This window comes from Thunnus maccoyii, chromosome 11, assembly GCF_910596095.1.
Source record: "Thunnus maccoyii chromosome 11, fThuMac1.1, whole genome shotgun sequence".
NCBI classification, from domain to species: Eukaryota; Metazoa; Chordata; class Actinopteri; order Scombriformes; family Scombridae; genus Thunnus; species Thunnus maccoyii.
This window is the reverse complement of record NC_056543.1, coordinates 23,920,225-23,941,873: the sequence shown is the minus strand read 5'-3', so window position 1 is coordinate 23,941,873 and position 21,649 is coordinate 23,920,225. Positions and strand designations below refer to the sequence as shown.

General features: G+C 39.0%; 1 protein-coding gene across 1 annotated transcript in view; it reads right to left on the bottom strand.

The window, feature by feature from the left end:
- clybl (citrate lyase beta like) overlaps positions 1–6,756 on the bottom strand; it is a 67,919-nt gene extending 61,163 nt beyond the window's left edge. Inside the window, exon 1 of the mRNA XM_042426715.1 lies at positions 6,685–6,756. Within this exon, the coding sequence (XP_042282649.1) occupies positions 6,685–6,728 (44 nt within the window). The 5' untranslated portion in view covers positions 6,729–6,756. The remainder of the gene's footprint in view (positions 1–6,684) is intronic.
- Positions 6,757–21,649: the final 14,893 nt, after the last annotated feature.

Sequence of the window (21,649 nt, the reverse complement as noted above, 5' to 3'; positions counted from 1 at the left end):
AGTCTGCCGCCAGTGCCAGGGCGAGGGCTCTAGGCTGTCCATAAAACAAGCACACGCATTCCTCTCCTAGTTTCTGCCATCTGAGAGGCTGCATTTAACCATGTAGGTACTGCTTCCAAGAATCACCAGTAAAAACTCAATATGAATCCTATTAGGAAGGTGGATTTTTTTTATTATGCTGTATGCAAATCTACACATCGCATATAATTAAGATATTTACAAAATATCCAGAAAGATAAGATTTTATAAAATAAATTAGTACTATTAAAGAAAAATATTGGATGCTAAGTTAAAGGGGACTACTGAAAATGAGAAAATGTTTTATTTCTTATTTGTTTAGGCTATCATCACAAGCACAAACACACGCAGACACACACACCAGACGGGTGTGACAATCAGTTCACACTCTCATTTGGCAGGATCATCAGCTTTGTGCCTCTGGAAATTCATGTGCCTTGAATTAGAGCCACATGTCACAATGTTGTTGACCAGTAAGTACAAACACATTACTAGAATATTAAACTCACTTAGAGGTGCAGTGTGTAAGATTTAGTGGCATCTAGCTAAACGGGCTTGGCAGAAATGGAATATAATATTGGTAAGTATGCTTTAATCTGTGTATAATCACCTGAAAATAAGAATTGTTGTGTTTTTGTTACCTTAGAATGAGCCCTTTATATCTACATAGGGATCAGGTCCCCTTCCATGGAGGCCGCCATGTTGCACCACCATGTTTGTACAGTAGCCCAGAACGGACAAACCAAACACTGGCTCTAGAGAGGGCCTTTCACGTTTTTCGCAAGTTTCGCAGCCACTGTAGGTTCTCCTACATGCTTGGAAGGGGAGAGTGAGGGGAGGTCTATTCAGTTGGTTGCGATCTGCAACCTCATCCCTAGATGCCACTAAATCTTACACACTGGTCCTCTAAGATCAGTTTGAAGTTTGTCATTATACCTCCTATGAGACTTGTGTGCAGTCTAAGAGGTAGTAGAGCTCTAGACAACTTTGACTGCTAACCATCAGTCACTGAATCTCATGATCTAATCTTACTTTTTACAGAAATGCACACAAAAATATGCAATGTCCTTTTATTTCTTAATGTAATCACATTCAAACTGTGGAAAAACAATAATTGTGTTAATGTAAAACACTGTATCATGGCTGGTGATTCCTTGAGAACTCATCCAAAACAGGCTGTTTGTGATGACAAATATATAGCTTAATATAACCACTACAAACAAAAGTGGATGGGATTGAGACTTTAATAACCAAGTCATCAGTCCATTTGATATGTTGTAGACAGTAGGGGTCTGTGATATGACGATATATACCATGAAACTAGGGGTGGACAATATGGCCTTAAAATAATATATTGCTATGTATTTTTGTCATAACAATATTTCTCATATGGTCTACAGACCTACCAATACAAATATGATTACAATATAATTGTATAATATAATTTCAGCCAGTGTGGTCAGATCTACACAACCAGACCCTGTATTCAGTCTGTGTCATAGATTCACAAGATGTTTTGGAGGAGCAGACAGAGCGACAGAGCTGTGGCTCTGTGGTGTGATTTAAAATAACTCTCATTAGAGTCACTGATGTAAATGGACCTGCTGTATTGACAGCAGTCAGCAGAGTCCCGCTGATCAATACCAAACTTAAAACTAGCTTCCTCTACTAAGTGCAGACTAAAACATGATGTATCCAGCTGGTGATTATCTATGGAATGCCACCAGTATCACATTTCACTTGCTTTTTCGCCACCAGGCATCACTAAGCACTAAAGTGTTTGCATAATTTTACATTATGACTCAATAAGGGGATCAATTAAAACGTTGTAAAGTTCTACTCATTTATTGTCATATACCACTGAGCTGTACCCATAGACACACAGCTTTAGTAGCAAATGTGATTGTAGATGTGACATCCAGGCCATGACCATATGTCATGATGTGTGGTCGCAACCAGCTGTTAATGAACGCCTGATGTCATTGGGAATGTAAGTGCAGTATATTTATTCTAGTGCCGTTGCAGTTTTGAGTTACTTGAATGTGACACGTCTATTCCACTACATTTCAGAGGGATATATTGTACTTTCTACTTCATTACATTAATATGACGGCTTTAGTTACTAGTTACTCAGATTTACATAAAATAACATGATAAGTCACAAAAAAGCAAATATAAGAAAAAAGTCCAAAAAATGAATACAGATGTATTTAGCAGAACTTTTCTTCTTTCCTATACCAGAATAATCATCTCACGACCCCTTAGATTTATCTCTCCACTGGATTAAACTACTTCACTTCATATAAAATAGTTAGAACTAGTTCCACCTCAACAAGCTACATCAGTAAAACTCTCTTTACACATTGATTCATCAGTATTAATAATGTTCATTATAAATGTATTTAACATATCAATAACAGGGGCAGATTATCTGCAAAATTAGTATTTTTTCTTTTGATACTTTAAGTATATTTAGCTGATAATGCCTCTTATGGCTGACCAATTGATCGAAATTTTATCAAAACTGCAATACAGCCTACTGCGATTTTCAAATCACAGAAGGCACAATATTTGTTAAAGGCGAAATGTGTGTCAAAATACCATTTTAAATTAAATATTGTCGTGCTGCAGAGATGTCCTGGCCTAGACATCATATTCTACAGACTTAAGAAAACATCTTTGTTTGGTACAGATCCCCACAAAAATTTCACCATAATCATTTTAATATGTTTTTCAATTAAAATGAAAATAATTATGTTAATTATCATTCCTTCAAATATCGCAAATCATTGCAATTATAATATCAGTCAAAAACATGCAAATAGATATTTTTTCGAAATTGTTCAACCCTAATACTTATGTACTTTTCTTTAAGTAGGATTTTATATGCAGGATTTTTACTTGTAGTGGAGTATTGTGGTATTGCAACAGGATCTGGGTACTTCTTCCACCATCCACATTCAACCAGTAGGCTCGGTCAAGACTAGCCAGGCCTGTGTAGAATTAATCACTGCACAATGCACGTCGTTTAGATTTTCTGTCCAACTTGATCCCGACTTGCTCTGTTTTCGTGCAAACATGAGCAGCGATAACTTCACAAAATCAAGGCAGCGGAGGTTTTTGGAGCCAGGTGACATGGTTGTTCTCAAACAACTGCGAGACTTCAGGGCCTTGTGGGAAACACAGAAAAATCACCTGATCTAAGAGCTGATAGGCTCAAATGTTAGAACAACAACCTTACGCTCTATCATTCTATAGGCCTTGAAAGTCCTCTTCCTGTGTTTAATTGGAGAGATTTTTATTCTATATTTTTATTTTGTATAACCTGATACTGCTTTAGGAAGTTTTTTGTTAATGGCAACAGTCAGAGAAGATTAATAAATTGTGGCCTATAAATATCAGCTAGCCTACAATGTGAACATTACAGCATTATCACATTATCTTGTGTTATGAAGCAACATAAAACCTCTGGTAAGTGGGACGTTATGATTGTTTGAGAAACATCTGTACAGATGTTAAGCCCTGACAGTTTAATCCCAGACTGTCAGTTTGTCTGTCTGACTGAAGTTTTTGTTACATTGACTTTCAGACAGCTGTTTTTTTGTATTAAGATTTACCAGTATTATCATTAACAACATGAAATTGCACGCCCCTTCATGAAATGATATTCATTTTAATACTGAGATTTTACCTTTAACATCTCAGACTGTATTAGGCAATTGTAGGCAAAGTTGTAAATCAATGTGCAGACCTGCTTTATGGCAATACTGGATTTTTAAATGATATGTAGTACTTTGGTTTGTGAGGTGTTTAATGTTCTGTATTAACATTTTACAACAATATGAAACAGAGAAAGGCAACAAATCATCACATTTGAGAAGATGGATGGCATTTTTCTTGGATTATCAAAATTGTTATACAAATGAAGAATCTAATATTGATAATGTGAAATCACATGACCAAACTAACAAATCAACTCTCAAATTTAACTACACCACTGACCTTTGCTTCGAGTGACAGATTTATGTAAATCCCCAAAGTTTCACTCATTTATTGATTGGCTTAATCTTGGCTTTGGTTTCTTCATTATCATACTTCCATTGGGTGTCATAAAACTAAACGAACAGACTCTTGGAGGCCGTAGTTATCTAAATATTAGGTATAATAAATAGGAAAGATAGTGACCACAGTGTTTCCAGTTTCCAATAGATGGAAATTTATGGGTCAGCAGAGTGAACGAGAAGTGCTCTATAGAGGACTTGGGGGGAAAAACAATGACCGCTGATGAGCTCTTGAGCAAATCTTTAAGTGCCAGTAAGTGCAGTGCAGCTACTCAGTACCAAGCAGAGCGGAAAACCTTTGGTTGTCATGGGTGGTTGCCATGCCAATACTGTGAAAATGTCAAGACTTTAATTTCAGTATCTTGTCAAGAGTTTTTTATAATGTGTAGTTTGAAAAGGACAGTTCTTCAGAATACTGGATAATTAAGTGATACTAATATAATGTATATTTTGTCCACCCCCCTTATATCAATGAGGTAGCTATGACTTACAGCATAATAATGCAGTACGTAACTCAACAGCACTACAAACTACAACCTCCAAAATGATAAAATAAATCAACACCTCTCTAAAACAACTCACTCACTCATTTTCTCTACGGGACAAAAATGACTCACTCTCTCTACAGGACAAAAATACACATTATAACCCTCATGTAGGCTTAATCACAGGGCTGTTGTATTTGACCACAATACAACAACAGCACCTGTGTGTGTATGTGTCTCTCATTCATTTAAAAAATGCACAGAAGCAAATTAAGGAACACATTCTCCAATTTGACAAGACATATGCTGCATGATGCATATTGCTTGCAAAAAAAAGCAAGCAATATGCAAACACCTGGAGTTGTACAGAAGACAGCAGTAGTTTCTGGGAGACACTGAAAGCTAATGAAAATGCAAGTAATCAGTAAATTGTCCCCAATGGTGGCATAGGTTTCTTCAGAGATATCATAATTATGCAGTTAGAAAAAAGCTAAATTAAACAACAGCCAGGTGCAGGGACATACTGAGGTAATGTTGTCACTGTAAGGTTGCCAAGCAACCAGCCCTATATCCACAGATGCTCTGCACAGAAGTACTAGGCAGATGGATAAATGGTGTTCATCAAGAAGCAGTTACAGCACATAACTACCTTTAAAACCACAAACTGCCATTTTTACGTTTCTGTTTGTGTATGAATTAAACATAATAGATACAATGAGTGAATTAGTGCCTTCTAGAAGTGCTGGTAGAGTTATTTTTTTACTTTTGAGAGCCAGGCAAGATGCTTTACCCCTATTTGTAGTATTTATGCTAAGTTAGGGTAACCGCCTCCCGGCTTCATCTTTGTGCTTAACACACTCTCTCACAATAAAAGCAAATAAGCATATTCCCCAAAATATTAAACTATTTCTTTAAGTTGTGCTGCGTTTACCTTTCCCAGCCACCATATCACAGATCAGTTTAGTACAGGTCGCCTGAGATTAATGCTGGATTAGTTTGTTTCATTTGACCCTTGATAAGACAAACGTGTCATGACACGGAATCAAATGAAAGTTGTTCAGTATGAAAAATTAGACTGAAAGTAACAAGGAACACCAGAATTAGAGGTGCAAGGATTAACTGATTAGTTGCCCTCTAATCAGATAATCGATTAATCATTTTTAATTCATTTTTAAGAAGAAAATGTCCAAATTCTGTTTCCAGCTTCTTATATAAGAATATTTTCTGGTTTCTTTAGTCTTCTATGATAGTAAACTTAATATCTTTGGGTTATAGACTGTTGGTCAGAACAAAACAAGACATTTGAGGATGTCACCTTGGGCTGTGGGGAAAAGTTAAACACTTTTCACCATTTACTGACATTTTATAGACCAAACAATTAATCAGGAAAATAATCAACAGATTAATTGATAATGAAAATAATGGCCTAAACAGAATAACACAAAATTGAACCCCTTCCTCAACATTGACAACACAAGAGTGGAAAAGTTATTACAGACTCCAGACCAGCTGTGCAACAATATGACAGTTAGGTGGGTTGAGCTACACTCTGGCTGCACAGCAACACTATCAAACAAATATACAGCCCACAAGGTGACATACATAGAAGGAAAAGCTGACAACTACACTTCGTTTTACCGCTAACCTCTTACACTGGGACTTTTCCCAGCAGCCAGTCTTGTACTTTACAATATAACTACCTTAGGGGTGTTTTTATTATTAATAAGAACATGTTTTTTCCATGCAGAAGCTCAGGAGCGAAGTAAGGAGCACAGGGCCACGGTCATTGGACTGTATACTGTCTATTTTGTGCACATTTACAGCTTCTCTCAACTCATTCAAGAGGCAGCAGGCAAATAGGTACAAAAAGAAGTGTATGCTTCGTCATTTTGACAAACATACCAGGGATGACAAACAAATATAACGTTGCAAAACATTGTTGCTAACTGCTGTTAACGTTACTTCTCGCCAGCCTACAAAGTGTCATTTGACCAACAGCTGCTACCGTCACACGGAGAAAAACAAAATTAGCGTCGTTGTGTCACCGGGTAAGGTTTCCTGCAATTGACAGAAAGAATGTGGGAGAAGGACATGCATAAAAGACATAAACTATGACTTACTGGGGAACAAGTCGTCTCACAGCTCTGGTAACATGCGCCGCCATGTTTCCTTGAGTGACGTGCTAGAAAAAGTAAGCAGCAATTGGCTGTGGGAGTCGTTCCCTCGTACAGCTCCAGCTATGTGATTGGCCAGAGCACGGAGAAGGGCGGGCTCTGGACGACTACTAGCACATGGGAAGGTAAACAGCATGCGAGTAGTAGTAGTGATGTTTTGTGTGGCAGAGGATGACAAATGAAACTACGTTAAAATGTAGTTTCATTCATAAGAAAATGAAGCCTCAGAAACGGCTGAAAATGAAAAATAAGGTGGATAACCAGTGTTTATCGGATTAGTGATATTGTGGTTATGCATATTTGTTGTTTGGTTATAAGTGGTCACTTTACCATATAGTTTATAATTCTTTGCATCACACATGGTCTCTATCTACTATGTCTCTGGAGTCCTTCTGCTCTGTGAGACAGAAGGGACAGAGACCGGCTGACAGTTTGCAACGGAGAGAAACGGGGGAAAGGGATGAAAAGGAAAGAGAGAAGAGAGACTTGAGCACAAGGCACGTCACCCCAGGAGTTCCCCCTCACAGCAGTGGTGAATTACTACCACTACCATCAGCCAGGTCCAAGTGTGGTGCACAAATGACACGCAATATTTGCCATGATTAAGTCAGCAGGGGATTTGCTCCAAATGTCAGCATTCAGAGGACAGCCATTGGGGCTGTGGGGGTATTTAAATGTGAGTGTGCTGCTGGACTTACTGTACTTTATGAAGGTTGTAGAGCCAATATATTGAGTTGGAGACTATAGAAAACTATTTTATGTCCATGCTAACCATTTCTTGCTTAAACATCACAGACTATACAAGGGTTTTTCATCATGTAGAGCAACTGTAGTTTCTCCACTTTGAAAATGTACTTTCATGGTCTAAACACCGGTGACTTCATTTATAAAATGCAGTGGTTGTCAACATGGGGGTCAAGACCTTCCCAAGGGGTCACTGGTTACACAGTTTTTAACAAGATGGGAAGAAAACATATTTCTGCCACACAAATTATTGTTATGTTTATTTTTTTTAGACCTTTCTCAAATGTTTGCTGTTTACTGTGAATTACTGGAAAGTTTTACCTCTTTGGCCTCCAAATTTAAACAATTTGAGAAGGGAACATCGGTCTGTGGTTGAACTGCACCACAAGTGATCGCATGTGCTTTACTGTTAACTGTTACAAGTCAAAAATGTTGGGAACCAGTGATATACTGTAATGTGATTATTTGCCATAATTTACTCTCCAAATCAGTTTTGTTGGATAAGTCATATTCATAGTAAATGTTGTAGTAAATGCTTTTCCCTCTCTCCCAAAGGCTGATAACACATGAAAAACATATTTCAACTCTTCCTCCTAGCTCACAACATCTTAAATGACCTATTGGTAATTGTTTTTTATACAGTAAATCTGAAATACTGTATTTGATCAGGTGAGAAAACTCATATTTTTTAAATATAGATTTCCCTCTAAACAAAGGGTCTTATATGCACATCTATTCCTGCAGTGGAGTTGGAAAATTCCATCCATGGGTTACTTGGAAACTACTTCTTTCCCTCCCCCTTCCGTTCATCGAACACAATTGTTGTCTACTAATCCAGTTTTGATAGCATTTGGCACACTTTCTTTGGATCACAGCAAGATGCTCAACTTCCATTCTGGTCTCCCCTAGGAACCTCTGAGCCGAAGAAAGCAGCCGACACCAGGTCGCGCCAGAGCAGGGGGGTTCTCTGTGTCCTCATAAAGCACAGAAAATTATTTTTTGATTCAAGTCACCCCTTGCCACATGCGCACACACTCACATGCACACACACAACATCACCAGTGTAGTAGTTAATTCCAGATATATGCTGAATATGTGTTTATTCTTGTCAATCTGTTATGTTTTTAAATGTTGCAATCACCTAATGACCCCCTGTAAGGCAATAGAATATAAAATATTATGTCAAAGGCAAAAGCTTTTTGCCTGTGTCCCCCCTCTGTACTCCCTGATCCAAATGGACAATGCATCACTAGGCCTTGATGCCTCAGAAGTCTGGGTTCATTAAAATCTTGAACGAGTGCCAAAGCTGTAGTCATAGATAAAAGGAATATGAAAGGATAACGAAATTTATGGATGGCAAGTCACCACCTCACCCTGGCATTTATAATAAACAAATGGTTTCTGTTTCCAATTTAAATTTCTCATTATACTGTGACTTTTGGAAAATGTGTTTTGATTTACCAACATTTTATCTGAAAAACTGTATAATTGATTAGATTTACATGGCTCTGATTTTAATGCTGATCGCCTGCTTTCCCCAACAGCCCCCACCACCCAGCCCAACACTCACCAAAAAAAAAGAATGATCTCAACAGCTCCTGAGGCACATTAACATCATATAAAACAAACCTACATATCAAACAGGTTTTTTTTTTCCTGATAAAATAATTGGCTTTAACCAGCATAGAATCCAATTCATCCCTTTGAAAGAAACTTCTGTGAGGGCACCAAAAAAATGGTGAGATAGACTTCACAGCCTGAGTGAGATGGACATCAATGCAGTGTTCCAGCAATGGCTATATTAACCCATGGCTAAATCCCATCACACAAATGTCAGTGTATCCGTTATGAAACCATGACATTTAGATCCAAGGTCTCCATTGTGGTTTTACAGGGAGCTGATGTTTGTCCATTCTTTGCATCCATCAAACCCGCACACAGCCTCACAGCCAACTGTACTCTAAACATAGAAAGGTTAAAGATCATAAGGGTTTATGTGTCTAATTTTATTGCATAATACATTGTGTGGGTATCATTTCTTTTCCAAAAAATTTTTTTTCCCTTTTGAAAATTATAACACACACTCAAATGTTTTTATTATTTCTTAAATTGTTTATTTAATCTCAAATATGGCTCATGTGCTTTATGCAAATAAAGATTTTGATTAATGACAATGGCACAATTTGGCAATGAAACAATAGATATATACATAGGCTTTATAATGGCTGACACTTATTTTGTAATAGGATGTCTTCTTCTTTTAAAGTTATTCCTATAAATAGTTAAGGGTTGTTACCAAGTATTTGCAAGCATATACTGTAAGTAAATGTTGTCTGTTTAAAAAAGACAGACAATGAAATTAGTAAGTAAGTAACACAGTATATGCCATGTTGGTATTTTAGCGCATATTTTGTAAAAAAAAAAAAAAAAAAATGTTAAAAGCATCATATACAGTGTTACATTTTCAGCAGATGTAATATTTCTAGTCTGATCACCACTATCACTGCAGGACAGGCCCAATCGGACACATCACGACCACTCATGAGTCATGTGTAATGAAAAGCAAAAGCCACATTCAAGAATGGGACAACGTGTCATAAAGCTCTCATGTTAAGAGTGCAACACCTATAAGCCACTTGGCTGAGAATCACGAGATGTTTAATTATTGCCTCCTTACATTAGCTTGGATCTCCCCCCTCAGGCATCAGTTTGGGGGTCAGGCTGTGGGGTGACGGGGAAGAGCGGGGGACGAGACTGGTGGAGATGTTGAAGAGGAATAAAACCCCTTCATTACCAGATCTCTCTCCCTCACTCTCTATCTCTCTCTCTTCCAAACGGCAGTTCAGATCAGGAATTACAAATGATATTATGACAATTTTTCACGCTCTTCAAACCAGTGATGTTTTACCGACTCATTTGCTATGATACCTTGTTACGGATCCAGCTGTGAATCAGGGACGTGTCATGGAGCTAGAAGCCCACCTCCTGCTGAGCCTGGCCAATGACCTGGAAGGCAATAGGGGATGCCAGTGCCTGCAGCATGTGCTGCACTGACAAAGCAGCAGGGCACCGTCAAAAACCCTCTCATACAAACTTTGCAGATCACTCCGTTTTTAACAGATGAGTAAGCACTGATGCTGACTTTTTTTTCTCTGTCCTAACACAAGGTTTATGGATTTCCCTTTGCAAGTCTGTGGCTCTGGTTGACGCAGAGCAAAACCCTTGCCCACAAGGGGAATAGTGTAGTGGAGGGTCTGGGGTAGAAGGAAGCAGATAGCATGTGGCAGGGTCACTGCGCAGGTTAAGCAACAATTCAGTTGAGTGCCTGTAAAGGAAGTGGAGTATGGTTGGAAAAGACCAGCACACCAGCTAGAGAGGCCACACAATCCAGATTAAACTTTGGCCTTTTGAACAAAAATTACAACATCCCCTCTGCACTTCCAGTGGTGTATGTTTATGGACTTAAACATGAGCAAATATTTTTCGAATATTCCATATTTCTTTTGCAATACCAGATCACTGATATGGAAACATTTAAGGAGATTTCTCCAAAAACACATAAATCTCACACAATATGGTTTAATCCAATGAGACAAAGTAGCAACTTAATCCATTCATTATTTTTTGCATTCTTCAACAGGAATTCAATGAGGTTAAGGTTGTTTGGGTTTCCAGATGAGAGCCCTCACGCAATCCCAGGCCCTGATGACTTCTGCATTACTAGAATGATGCGGGCTGGACTGATGGAGCTGAGAGTGTCAGGAGGCATTAGCCTTCACAGCCCAGAGCTGGTGGACAAAACCAGTCTGCGCCCCCTGACCCAGTCCACCGCCAAGTTACTGACCCAGCAATCATGAGAGAAACAGAGAGAGAGAGAAGGAGCAATGCTGCAAAGGACAGAAAAATGACAGATTTGGGAAAACCGAAGTGAGAAAAATAAGATGAATATGCATTCACGTTGAGAGAAAATGCAGAGAACAAGAGAAGGAGAAACAAATATGAAGCGTCTGACTTTTCTGCAAGTTACCCAAACCACAGGAAATGGTTTTAAGGGCTTTTTTCCCGTTCGGTTCACTCTGATTCCCCCTCTCTCACTTCATTTAACTGAATTAATGAGCAGGTCCAGCCAGACATATTAACTTCTTGGGCACCGTTACTTTGCTGAGGGAGTTAGCTTTTGTTGTTCAGTGATTATGGGGATAATTTGACAATAAATAAACATGTTTACTTCATTGAAAAGAATGCTACTCTCAAAGATTTCTCTTGATAAAATATGAGTTGCAAGGAAGTGTGAGGCGCAAAAACATAAAGACAACACAGCCTTGTTGTTTTTTATCTTTCAAGTTCGATTAATTCTATGCGGGCAGTGCTTTGCTGGGTGTAAGTTTATGAATGAATGTTCCCATAGTACTCTTCTCGGTACACTCACGCGGAACAAACACAGTGGGATGGTGGCCTCGCAACACGATACTGGCGGGCCGAGAAACACCTACATCAGAGAGGACCTAAAGCTGTGTACACATGGTTCACCTTAGGACAGACCTGCTTACAGCACAATGTCAATGTTGGACTCCCTCTGTGCACTCTGTCGAATGCACCTCTGTGATGGTACAGCAGACAGAGTTCCCATAGCATGCTTCAGGCTATATCATACAGGATACAGCATTATGGCAGTAAAAGCAGTTAAAAATGTGGTGCTTTTATTTAATAGTGAAACCCAGTGGCGAGAATATACTTGCTTATTTCCATATGTTGCACATCCATTCTGATTTATGAAATTATATGAGTTCATTCATTATTCATATCAGTGGTGGAGTTATTACCATTTCTCCCGTCAGGCCTGCCACTGACACCACAAACATTATGAAATCACAGTTCGCCCAAGGCGTTGCTGCTGCTGTGAAAAGTGGTCACAACTGACTAGTTAGCACGGGCATGCAGTACACTGGAGACAAGCACTAAATGCCATTCAAGTGACCCGTGAATTTTTAATATAAGCAAAGTGATGACAATAAGACAAGTGACAGGGAAGAAAAATTACTGTGGAACTGAATATTCCTGACACATGATCTACTTTAAACTCAGAGTGGAGTTCTTTTATTACTGAGCCCTGAGCAGTACAGGAGCTACAGTACGCACAGCCTTACTCTTAATGCAGTCCAGGTCCAGAGTGTACTGTAATCACACCAGGACCCAATGTGCAATCAGCAGGGTCCATTTGTAGATGTCCCACTTTGATAATAAAGCTAAATTCTTTTAAAATGAATAAGAATTTCACACCACAGCAGACTTTAGTTGTAAGCTAATTTGTCACAGGCTTATCAAGGCCTATTCATCACTGATCTAGTAATTACCAGAATGAGCTACAGGACAACCCCCCCTTTGTCCCCCTCTTTTCTCCCCCCAGCGATGGTCAGCCTGTAAAACCAAGATGTGTTGGCACCTTTATGATATAAATACTCACACACCCTGGGCATAAGAAAGCTGTCAACAGAACATTTGTTTTCCATTTTTCACCACCCAAAGAACTTCAAGCTGAGGGGGAAAAAAGGAGACAAGGCGTTAAAAATTTACTGCAACACTAACTATTTTGCCCCTTGGTAAATTTTGCTACTTTAACAGATGGGGCTTGAATTGGTTCCCTTTTATTTAGTGCAACAGGATCATCCGAATTTTCATTCAACAAGCTCTCACCTCCACACATGCTTGGTTGTGGTTGGCACATGCAGATTAAATGCATAAGCACACATGCAGTACATTCACACATGCGTGATCATGTATGTGTGCTGACACACAGTCACACATACACACACACATAGCAGCTGCTATCACTGTTCTCTCTTAATGCCCATTCATCACTAAACTTTTTGCTGATTGAAAAACACAAGTGCATGTCAAGTGAACTGTAAGACAAGGGATGTCAGAGGTGCGTGATCTGACCCACGCATGGAAGTAAGCTGTTATGACCCCCCCGTCCACCCTACCGTAAATAGATCAAAGCACATCTGTTTCTGTGTCCAGCAGCCACACATCTATAATTGCAAACTGGCCTTAATGGCCCAGAGCGACCCATCAGATGCTAAGCAGTTTGGACACAGGTGATGCTAAAGCATATGAGCGGAGTGTTACCATCAGTAATCGCTGGACAGGGAATTCTCTGGAGCCACAGTAGCGGCTGTCTGGTCTCTAGTGGACTGAAATAGATATCACAACTTCAGCCCAAGGACGGAGGTCCTGAGGGGCCAGAGCTGACCACACAGCTGGGATTGTGGAGCAGGGGTAGACCAGTGGTCAGGAAGAGTACGGGGATTGAAGATTGGTGCGGAGAAAGAGTTGATTAAGACTCTATAGCAATGTTATGGCTGTAGAAGGTGTATTCCAGGGAATGAGTTTAGCAGGCATAGCAGGCACCTACCCTCACCTAAAAGGCCCCGTTGTAGGCAAAAGAGAGAACCCAGAACAATTCACGGTTTCAAAAGAGGTCTAGGAGAGTCCAAGCTGGTCTTGGCTGAATGGAACAAGCACTAAGTGACGAGAGAAGCCTCAAGTTGGCCAGTTGTCACAGTGTGACACTGATTCAGCCTAATGAGCGTAGTGCTGTCACCACACATCTGCCTCTCATTCACTTGTAGAATCTGGCAGACTCAAAACCTGCTGGAGTCACTGCTAGATGCTGGAACTCGAGACACCGCCACCTCACTGCATCAGCGCTGGTTGCCAGAAAACAAGAAACCTAACAAACTAACTTGTACTTTAACCACAGAAATAAACACGCAGACAAGCTTTGGTCATGAATCATCATCCTCCAAGAATGGCAAGAAATGACAAGACTTGACCTGAAGTTGTTTGAATGACTAAGTAACATCTAAATATCATCATAATATATAATTTGTTCGTCTTGTATGTAATGTATTTGAAAAGGTGTCAGACTTTGTAAAACATTTGATTTGCATTTACTTGCATTTATTTGCTTGTAACTGTAAACAAATCATACTTTTTCATATATACAACACAAATGTTTTTCTTAATTTATTATCTTTTTTTATGACCAACATAGTCATCAAATCTAATTTGATAATGACTTTCTCATATTTCACAATTACATGACAGGTAAATTCTCACTCAAATGATATACCATAGCTATCTTACATTTGTTTAAGACAACAAATGCCACATTGTTTTTGACTCGCTTTATGACTCGATAGATGAAATGTTACAGTAATGATATTGGAGTGTGTGTGGTAGATATGAGCCTTTCTGTTGATCAGAAGAGACAACAAGACAACGGGAAAGACTGTATGTCCTTTAAGGTGATAATGATGATTAGGTCGTGGTGTCTCTGATCTGCAGAGGACAGCAGTCCTCCCATCTGTCTCTGCAGACTGAGCAGCTACTCAAAAATTCCTCATGGGCATCCTCCTGGAAAATAGCACAAAGGTTTACTAAACATCATTGTGGCGGTGGCACCAATTATTGTTAATATACATCAAATGGCCTCAGCCGAGTCCAAGAAACAGACTGATCACTCCAATGACGGCAACTGTCAGTCTGCTCCCCAATGAAGAGAGCTGTTGAAATAATTAGTCCATGCCCTGTGAATAAAACAATAATACAACAGCCGAGATGACATTCAAAATATGCACATCGCCTCAGATGACCTGAAAACCTGCCACGGCATGGACCGTGGAACAAGGCCACATCTTCAAACGTAGCCTTGAGTCTCTGGCCACAGTTGAATACAGGCTTTGTTTAAGTGTAGTATGTATATGTTGGGGTAACATCAGTGAAGAGGAACAGTGACCAAAAACATAGCCGTTGTTGAGACATCTTTTGTTTGACCTTCTGTTCATAAGTTTTGATCCATACACACACGGTCATTAAGCTATGCTTTAAGAATTCACTGCACTTCAGGCCTACATTTCAGGCTCCATTAATTTTGAAAACAGAGTTAAACATTTATCATGTTTTTTAAAGTTATAGACATTACATTGAACACCAAATCAGAAACTGCAGAAAAAGCACAGATAAAAAACTCAGATCATATACTGTATGTAGAGAGGAACTAATGTAAAACAAAATGACTAAAGACAGTACAAAAAAGTTAAACAAATGCCACCAGTTGGAAATAGCTGAGGCCAAAGGTCAGAGCTCAGAGCTGAAATGATTATTTTAATGCAGATCCTGAAGATGGTGCTGCTCAGCTGAATTTCCTGTCTCTTCAAATGAATTACTTTACCGGAAACTGTACACACCCAAAACCACGCTGTACCCATAGTACAGCACTATGATGCAATGGGTTTAAGAAACCTCCTATCGACTGGTTTCAGATCCTGTTTCAACATGCTGCTGAAAAGTCACTAAATCCCTTCAGTCCCCAGGGGTGCTGTACTGTAGCTGACCTCTGATTCACCAGTGGGTGGGAGGGGGCTAATTTGACAAGAGGATCAATAATGGATCACACAAACTTTAATAACAAAGCAATCTAAAACTGATTAGATCTATCAAACTCAAAGTTGTGAGATATTATTATTTTTTCTTAAGTCATGAGATGGTGATAATGCATGTCACGTTTTAATTATTTTATTTTGGAAAGGCCTTATTATGGGGAGTGTGGCACCATTGATTGGGCTATAAACTAGATATCACTACCCCCTGAAGCAATGTGGATGTTGTTAAGATCGAATAAAAGTGCTCAATATACAACACAAATAGAATAGTATAATTTGTAAATGCAATTATATTAATTTTTGCATTATTTGCATTTCAACACAAAGCTGCTTGAGAAATGCAAAAAAAAACCCAACTGTTAATGCGCTGCTGTTTTTGATGTACAGCACACTTTAACCTTTCCTCATCATAGAACGATGAACAACAAAATAGTCACACAATATAGAGTCAGTGATACTCACACAGATGAGCAGTTTGTGAGTTCAAAGCTTCAAAAATCTCCCTGAGTATTATTGCATTAAAACTGAACAATGTAATGCCACATTCAGCAATGGTTGAAACACTGGCACTGCAGCACTCAAAAAAATGACAAAACATTGTATTGCGTCTGTACTTTAAAGCCAGTTTTAAATTGCAGTATTATATCATTAAATGACAAGCAGTGGGTGGAACTGTTCTGTTTTTTCTGTTCAGGATTTGGCCTTCAAATCATGATGTGTGTTTCATTGTGCTGCATCATTTTTCTGTCTGAAGCAACAACAAAAGCCTTTTCTGTCTCACTGCTTTTGGTAAAATGTCCAAAACCCAGAAGCAGCTTCTAAGGGTCTCACAATGATGCCTCTGGCACCATTGATCAGACTTGTATAAATCACTGAACTCAATCCTTTTATACAGTTCTAACAATCAAGAAAACACTGAATCCGTCAATGTGTGCAGGCCAATCAGAAGTTACTGTTTGTGGGTGCTCTTGTGAGTTGTGTATGTGTGTGATGAGCCCATTAAACTGATGATTTTATGTACCATGAGACTTTCTTAAATGTTGGAGAAATGTAGAATTCACAGCATGTTCACGGGTGTGAAGTCAAGGGCAGTTCAAACAGACACCAGGCACAATGGGTCGGTGTGTGTTTCACAACCTGCTACACCAGTGTCAACACTGTGACATGTTGGATTAAGAAAACTTACTATGAAATGAAAGGCATTGTGGACATTCTTTAAGATGCTGTTTATAGACACCTGTAACAACCACCGATGTTTCCTCACACAATGCAAGAACACTTTTGTCTTCAGATTATTGTTCTTGTTCCGATCTCACACCAAACAAGGCATGTAGAGTGGAGCAGCACTTGTCTTTGGGAAGCAAATGTCTTGGCTGAAAAACAACAAATAGCTCATCAGTGATAAAGCTGACAAGCATGATGCAAAGTGTGAACTGAGAGTCTTCACGCGAGCGTGGTGGAGCAGAGGGCCTGAGCAGGGCAGGCGACGGCTGATGCATGGGGGGAGATGGTGATGATGAGAACAGACACGAGCCACATGAGGCCCCCTGACAATGCAGGAGTCCCCTGCGGTATGTCCAGCAGTCTTCTTATGTGCACGCACACACACTTACACTTACAGACACACACAGTGGTGCATTAGAGTAGATGCACGCATGCACACAAGCACGCAATTGTGATCTTACTACACTGAATTTGTAAAAAATGGTAAAATGTAACACAAAAAATGTGAATGGTAAAATTAAAAAAATGTTTAAAACCTGAAACATTTTGCTTGAAATATTTTTTTTTACTATAAACGGCACTGTATTATTTTCTGTTTCTGATTCCTAATGATTGCACTCCCTCTAGTGGTGGTATGTTTTATTGCAGTAAACCCTAGAAGTCTGTATTGCAACTGTACATTTTTTTGTATACACACATATATAGTGTGTGCAAATGTTTTGTGCATGTCTATGTGTACAAAAAAATCACCATTATCAGAAAAGTTATTGTCCACCACAACACAATAACATTGCTTTTATTTGGCTGCTGAATTGGTTGACAGCAGCACAGTGAAGTTGGTTGATAAACCAGACTTAAATATAAGCTGTGTGGGGGAAGTTTCATACACAATTCATTTTGGCAGCAAAAAACATCCCAAATTTGGTTAGGCACCGTTTGTGGAACCATGCTGGCTATTCCACACATGTTGTGGACACCAGAAGTCATTCCCAGTTTGCCTCAGCAACACACCACTGGTCCCCCTCCACCATGAGGGTGCCTTTAAAACGATATGCCTTCTGGGGTGTTCTTTTATGGGCTGCAGTTGCACCATTGACTATTGTATAATTCTCTTCAAATCAGTTTGTTCCCCCCTCCTCCCTTTTTTAGCCCACCCCTGACTTAACAACCAGAAAAAGGTCACATTTCTGAGAAGTGACTTCCATGCATGTTCCATGCTGGGTCGTCACTTTCAATTTCCTAAGACCTTTCATGTCACACACCCATCAACCCAGAAAACTGCAAACACTACTGCACACTACCATGTGCTCCATCCTAACTTGTCATGGTGCTGGTGTGATATATAAAATAGAGCACTGTAAAAGGAAATGATATATATTGTAAGCAGTTGTTCTGTCTCAGACATTGAAGTACATTTAGGTATTTGTCAGAACACAAAATACAACACAATTTGTATGATGTCTGAGGTCAATTGAAAGGTGAAAGTCATTGACATGGCTATTTCATAAATCTTAACAGTTAGACAGCGCTACATAGGTCTACATTGCTGAAGTATTTTGGGGGCAAAAATGAAACATCTTCTTTCCATGTCCTCCTGCGCTCCTGCAGTATTTAACACTGAGATACCCTCAGGACACCCAGTGAGCACTCAACAAACGACTGTCTTTTCCTTTTCCAGTACACCATTCAGATGGTACGAGATGTTTAACTCTCTGCACAAAATTAATGGAGCATGAAATGTAGGCCTGAAGTGCAGCAGGCTCCTAACCTGCAGGTGACATTGTCTACATGAAGCTCTTATTGTGACCTAAGTGAGCTGTATTATAACCACATTTGACTGGTGACAATTAGTGACCTTTTGCCTATCCAGCAGCCATCCATTTCAATTACACCAACCCTGGAAAGCTTTGGTGGGTGAGCGAGATGAGATACTGCAGCCGGCGTACGTGTACCGTAATTCTAGTGTTAGCTTGACAACTGTACTGTACTCCTAGTCTTACACTACTTTGATATGATTAAGCATACTGCTGGAACATACGCTGAGTCAAATTTTGCATTTCAATTGAGTTTTTAATTGATAATAATAAAGTGTTGATGGGTGTCTTTTTTTTTTGTTTGTCTTTGAAAGGTCGTGCCACCTCCTCCTCCGAGCACTCATCATTTCTATAAAATGATGAGTGTTTTCTTCATTTAGTAGTGGCTATTACTGAAATAATGAAGTTATTTACCAACTGAGTCTGTTTTATTTGCTGAAATAAAGCTGCTGCACCTTTCTCTCACTTTTGTTGCCAGGTTTTTACCACCATAACTATTCTCAGAATCTGTTTTTTTAAGATTGTTCACATATTCTTTCTTGGGTGCTGGTGGTTGAGATATATGTAGATGTGACATTCTAGAAACAGTTAGTGATTCATCACACATCACAGCATTGTGACAGTTTTTTCTCTCTTTTTTTTTTTTTTTGTTTTTATCAAGCACCAGCAATACTTCAGTTTCCTTCTATATCTTCCATCAGCTCTACCTCAGGCCTGCCTGCTTTCACCTCAGCTACACAGAGTACAAACTTGAGAAACCTCAGAGGCAGGAACATAATATAAAACCTCACACTGTATCATTCCATCTAACCTTTCGCAAAAACATGCTGCACTCACTGCAAGCAGTAGTGCAGAGGCTGTTTTATCAAACTATAGCCATGGCACATATTACATTACATTACATTCATTTAGCAGACAGTTTCGTCCAAAGCATCTTATAATAAGTGCATTTAACTTCCATAGGAACAAGCAATTTAACAATTATAACAATAATGTAACTATCTGCAAGTACATTTAGATGTATGCATATACATGTGTTAAACAGCAGTCACATTAAAATGAATATTTCATTTATGCAAAAAAGCAACATTAACACAATCAGTACTTGCTCTCTCTCCTTTTCTATCTGTGTTAAATGCACACACACACACACACATACACACACACACACACACACACACACCATATATTTATCAGATCAAGTTCACTTATGGGAACATTGCATAGACTTTCACAGACACTCATTTCCTGGGGACTTACCCTTACCTAAACCATAACCATTACTTGCCTAACCCTAACCCTAACCTTAACCACTGACCCTATAACCCCAAATTGGAGACAATTGTCTCCAATTTGACATCCCAAATTAACTGGTCTAAAATCTGAAATTTGTCCCCAAAAGTAGCCTATGACAGATCACACACACACACACACACACACACACACACACACACACACACACACACACACACACACACACACACCAAGATCACACACACACACACAAATACACACTCAGCTGTTTTTCCATCACTTCAGAGGGCATTACATTGACTTACATTCATTTCCTGGAGACTTATCCTTAACCATAACCCTAAACTTACCTTAACTTTAAACCAAATCTTCACCCTAAAATCCATAATTCCCCATAAGGGAGGCGAGTCCCTACAACATGACTGTAAACAGATTTACATCCCCACAATGAGAAGAATACCTGAATACACACACATGCACACAAACAGGGTGGTGGTGTGTTTGTGTGAGTGTCCCTTGTGTGTAAATGTACACCAATTAATTAAACTTTGTTTGTACACGATATCAAACAATAAAAATATATGAAAATACAATAGAAATGTTTAAAAAATATTCTAAAAAATATACAGACGGGTGACAAATTAAAGGAAAAACCAACATAAAGTGTCTTAGTAAGGTTTTGGGTCACCATGTGCCTCCAGAACAGCTTCAAGACACCTTGGCATTGATTCTACAAGTCTCTGGACTCTTCTGGAGGGAGGAACACCATCCTTCAAAAAGATATTCCCTCATTTGGTGTTTCAATGATGATGTGCTGTCTGACACTTCAGTCCAAAATCACCCATTGGTGTTCAAGTGGGTTGAGATCTGGCGACTGTGAAGGTCATAGCATATGATTCACATCATTTTCATACTCATCAAAACATTCAGTGACAGTAAAACAATGTATGATATGGTTTTATGAAACATGTGGACTGCATTTTTTTATATTTTCTATATTTATTTAGCTTACACACTATACACTATTATAATTAAGGGGGCTATAAACACACATTTGTTACAAAATTGTCAGTGGACAGCTCTGAAATAGCTTGTGCCTATTGTGTATCAACTCTAGTAACTACTGAGACTGTATGACAATGTTTGACAGACATATGATGTCAAAAGGAGAGGTGGGATTTGACACTTCATGCAACTTTTGCAGAGGTATTTCAGGCATCACAACTCAATTTACAACCAGAACCAAGAGATTCAGGAGCATAAACAGTCAACTTGGCTACTCTCTCTCTTATAGTAAGTACTCTTTATTATGATGATCTTTATGGATTATTTTAGTAGTCTCTTGTTCCTTTACTTATGCACACTTGTTTCCTGCCTGTAATTATTTATCATTTGCACTGTGATCCTTTTTCCACAATAACAGGCAGG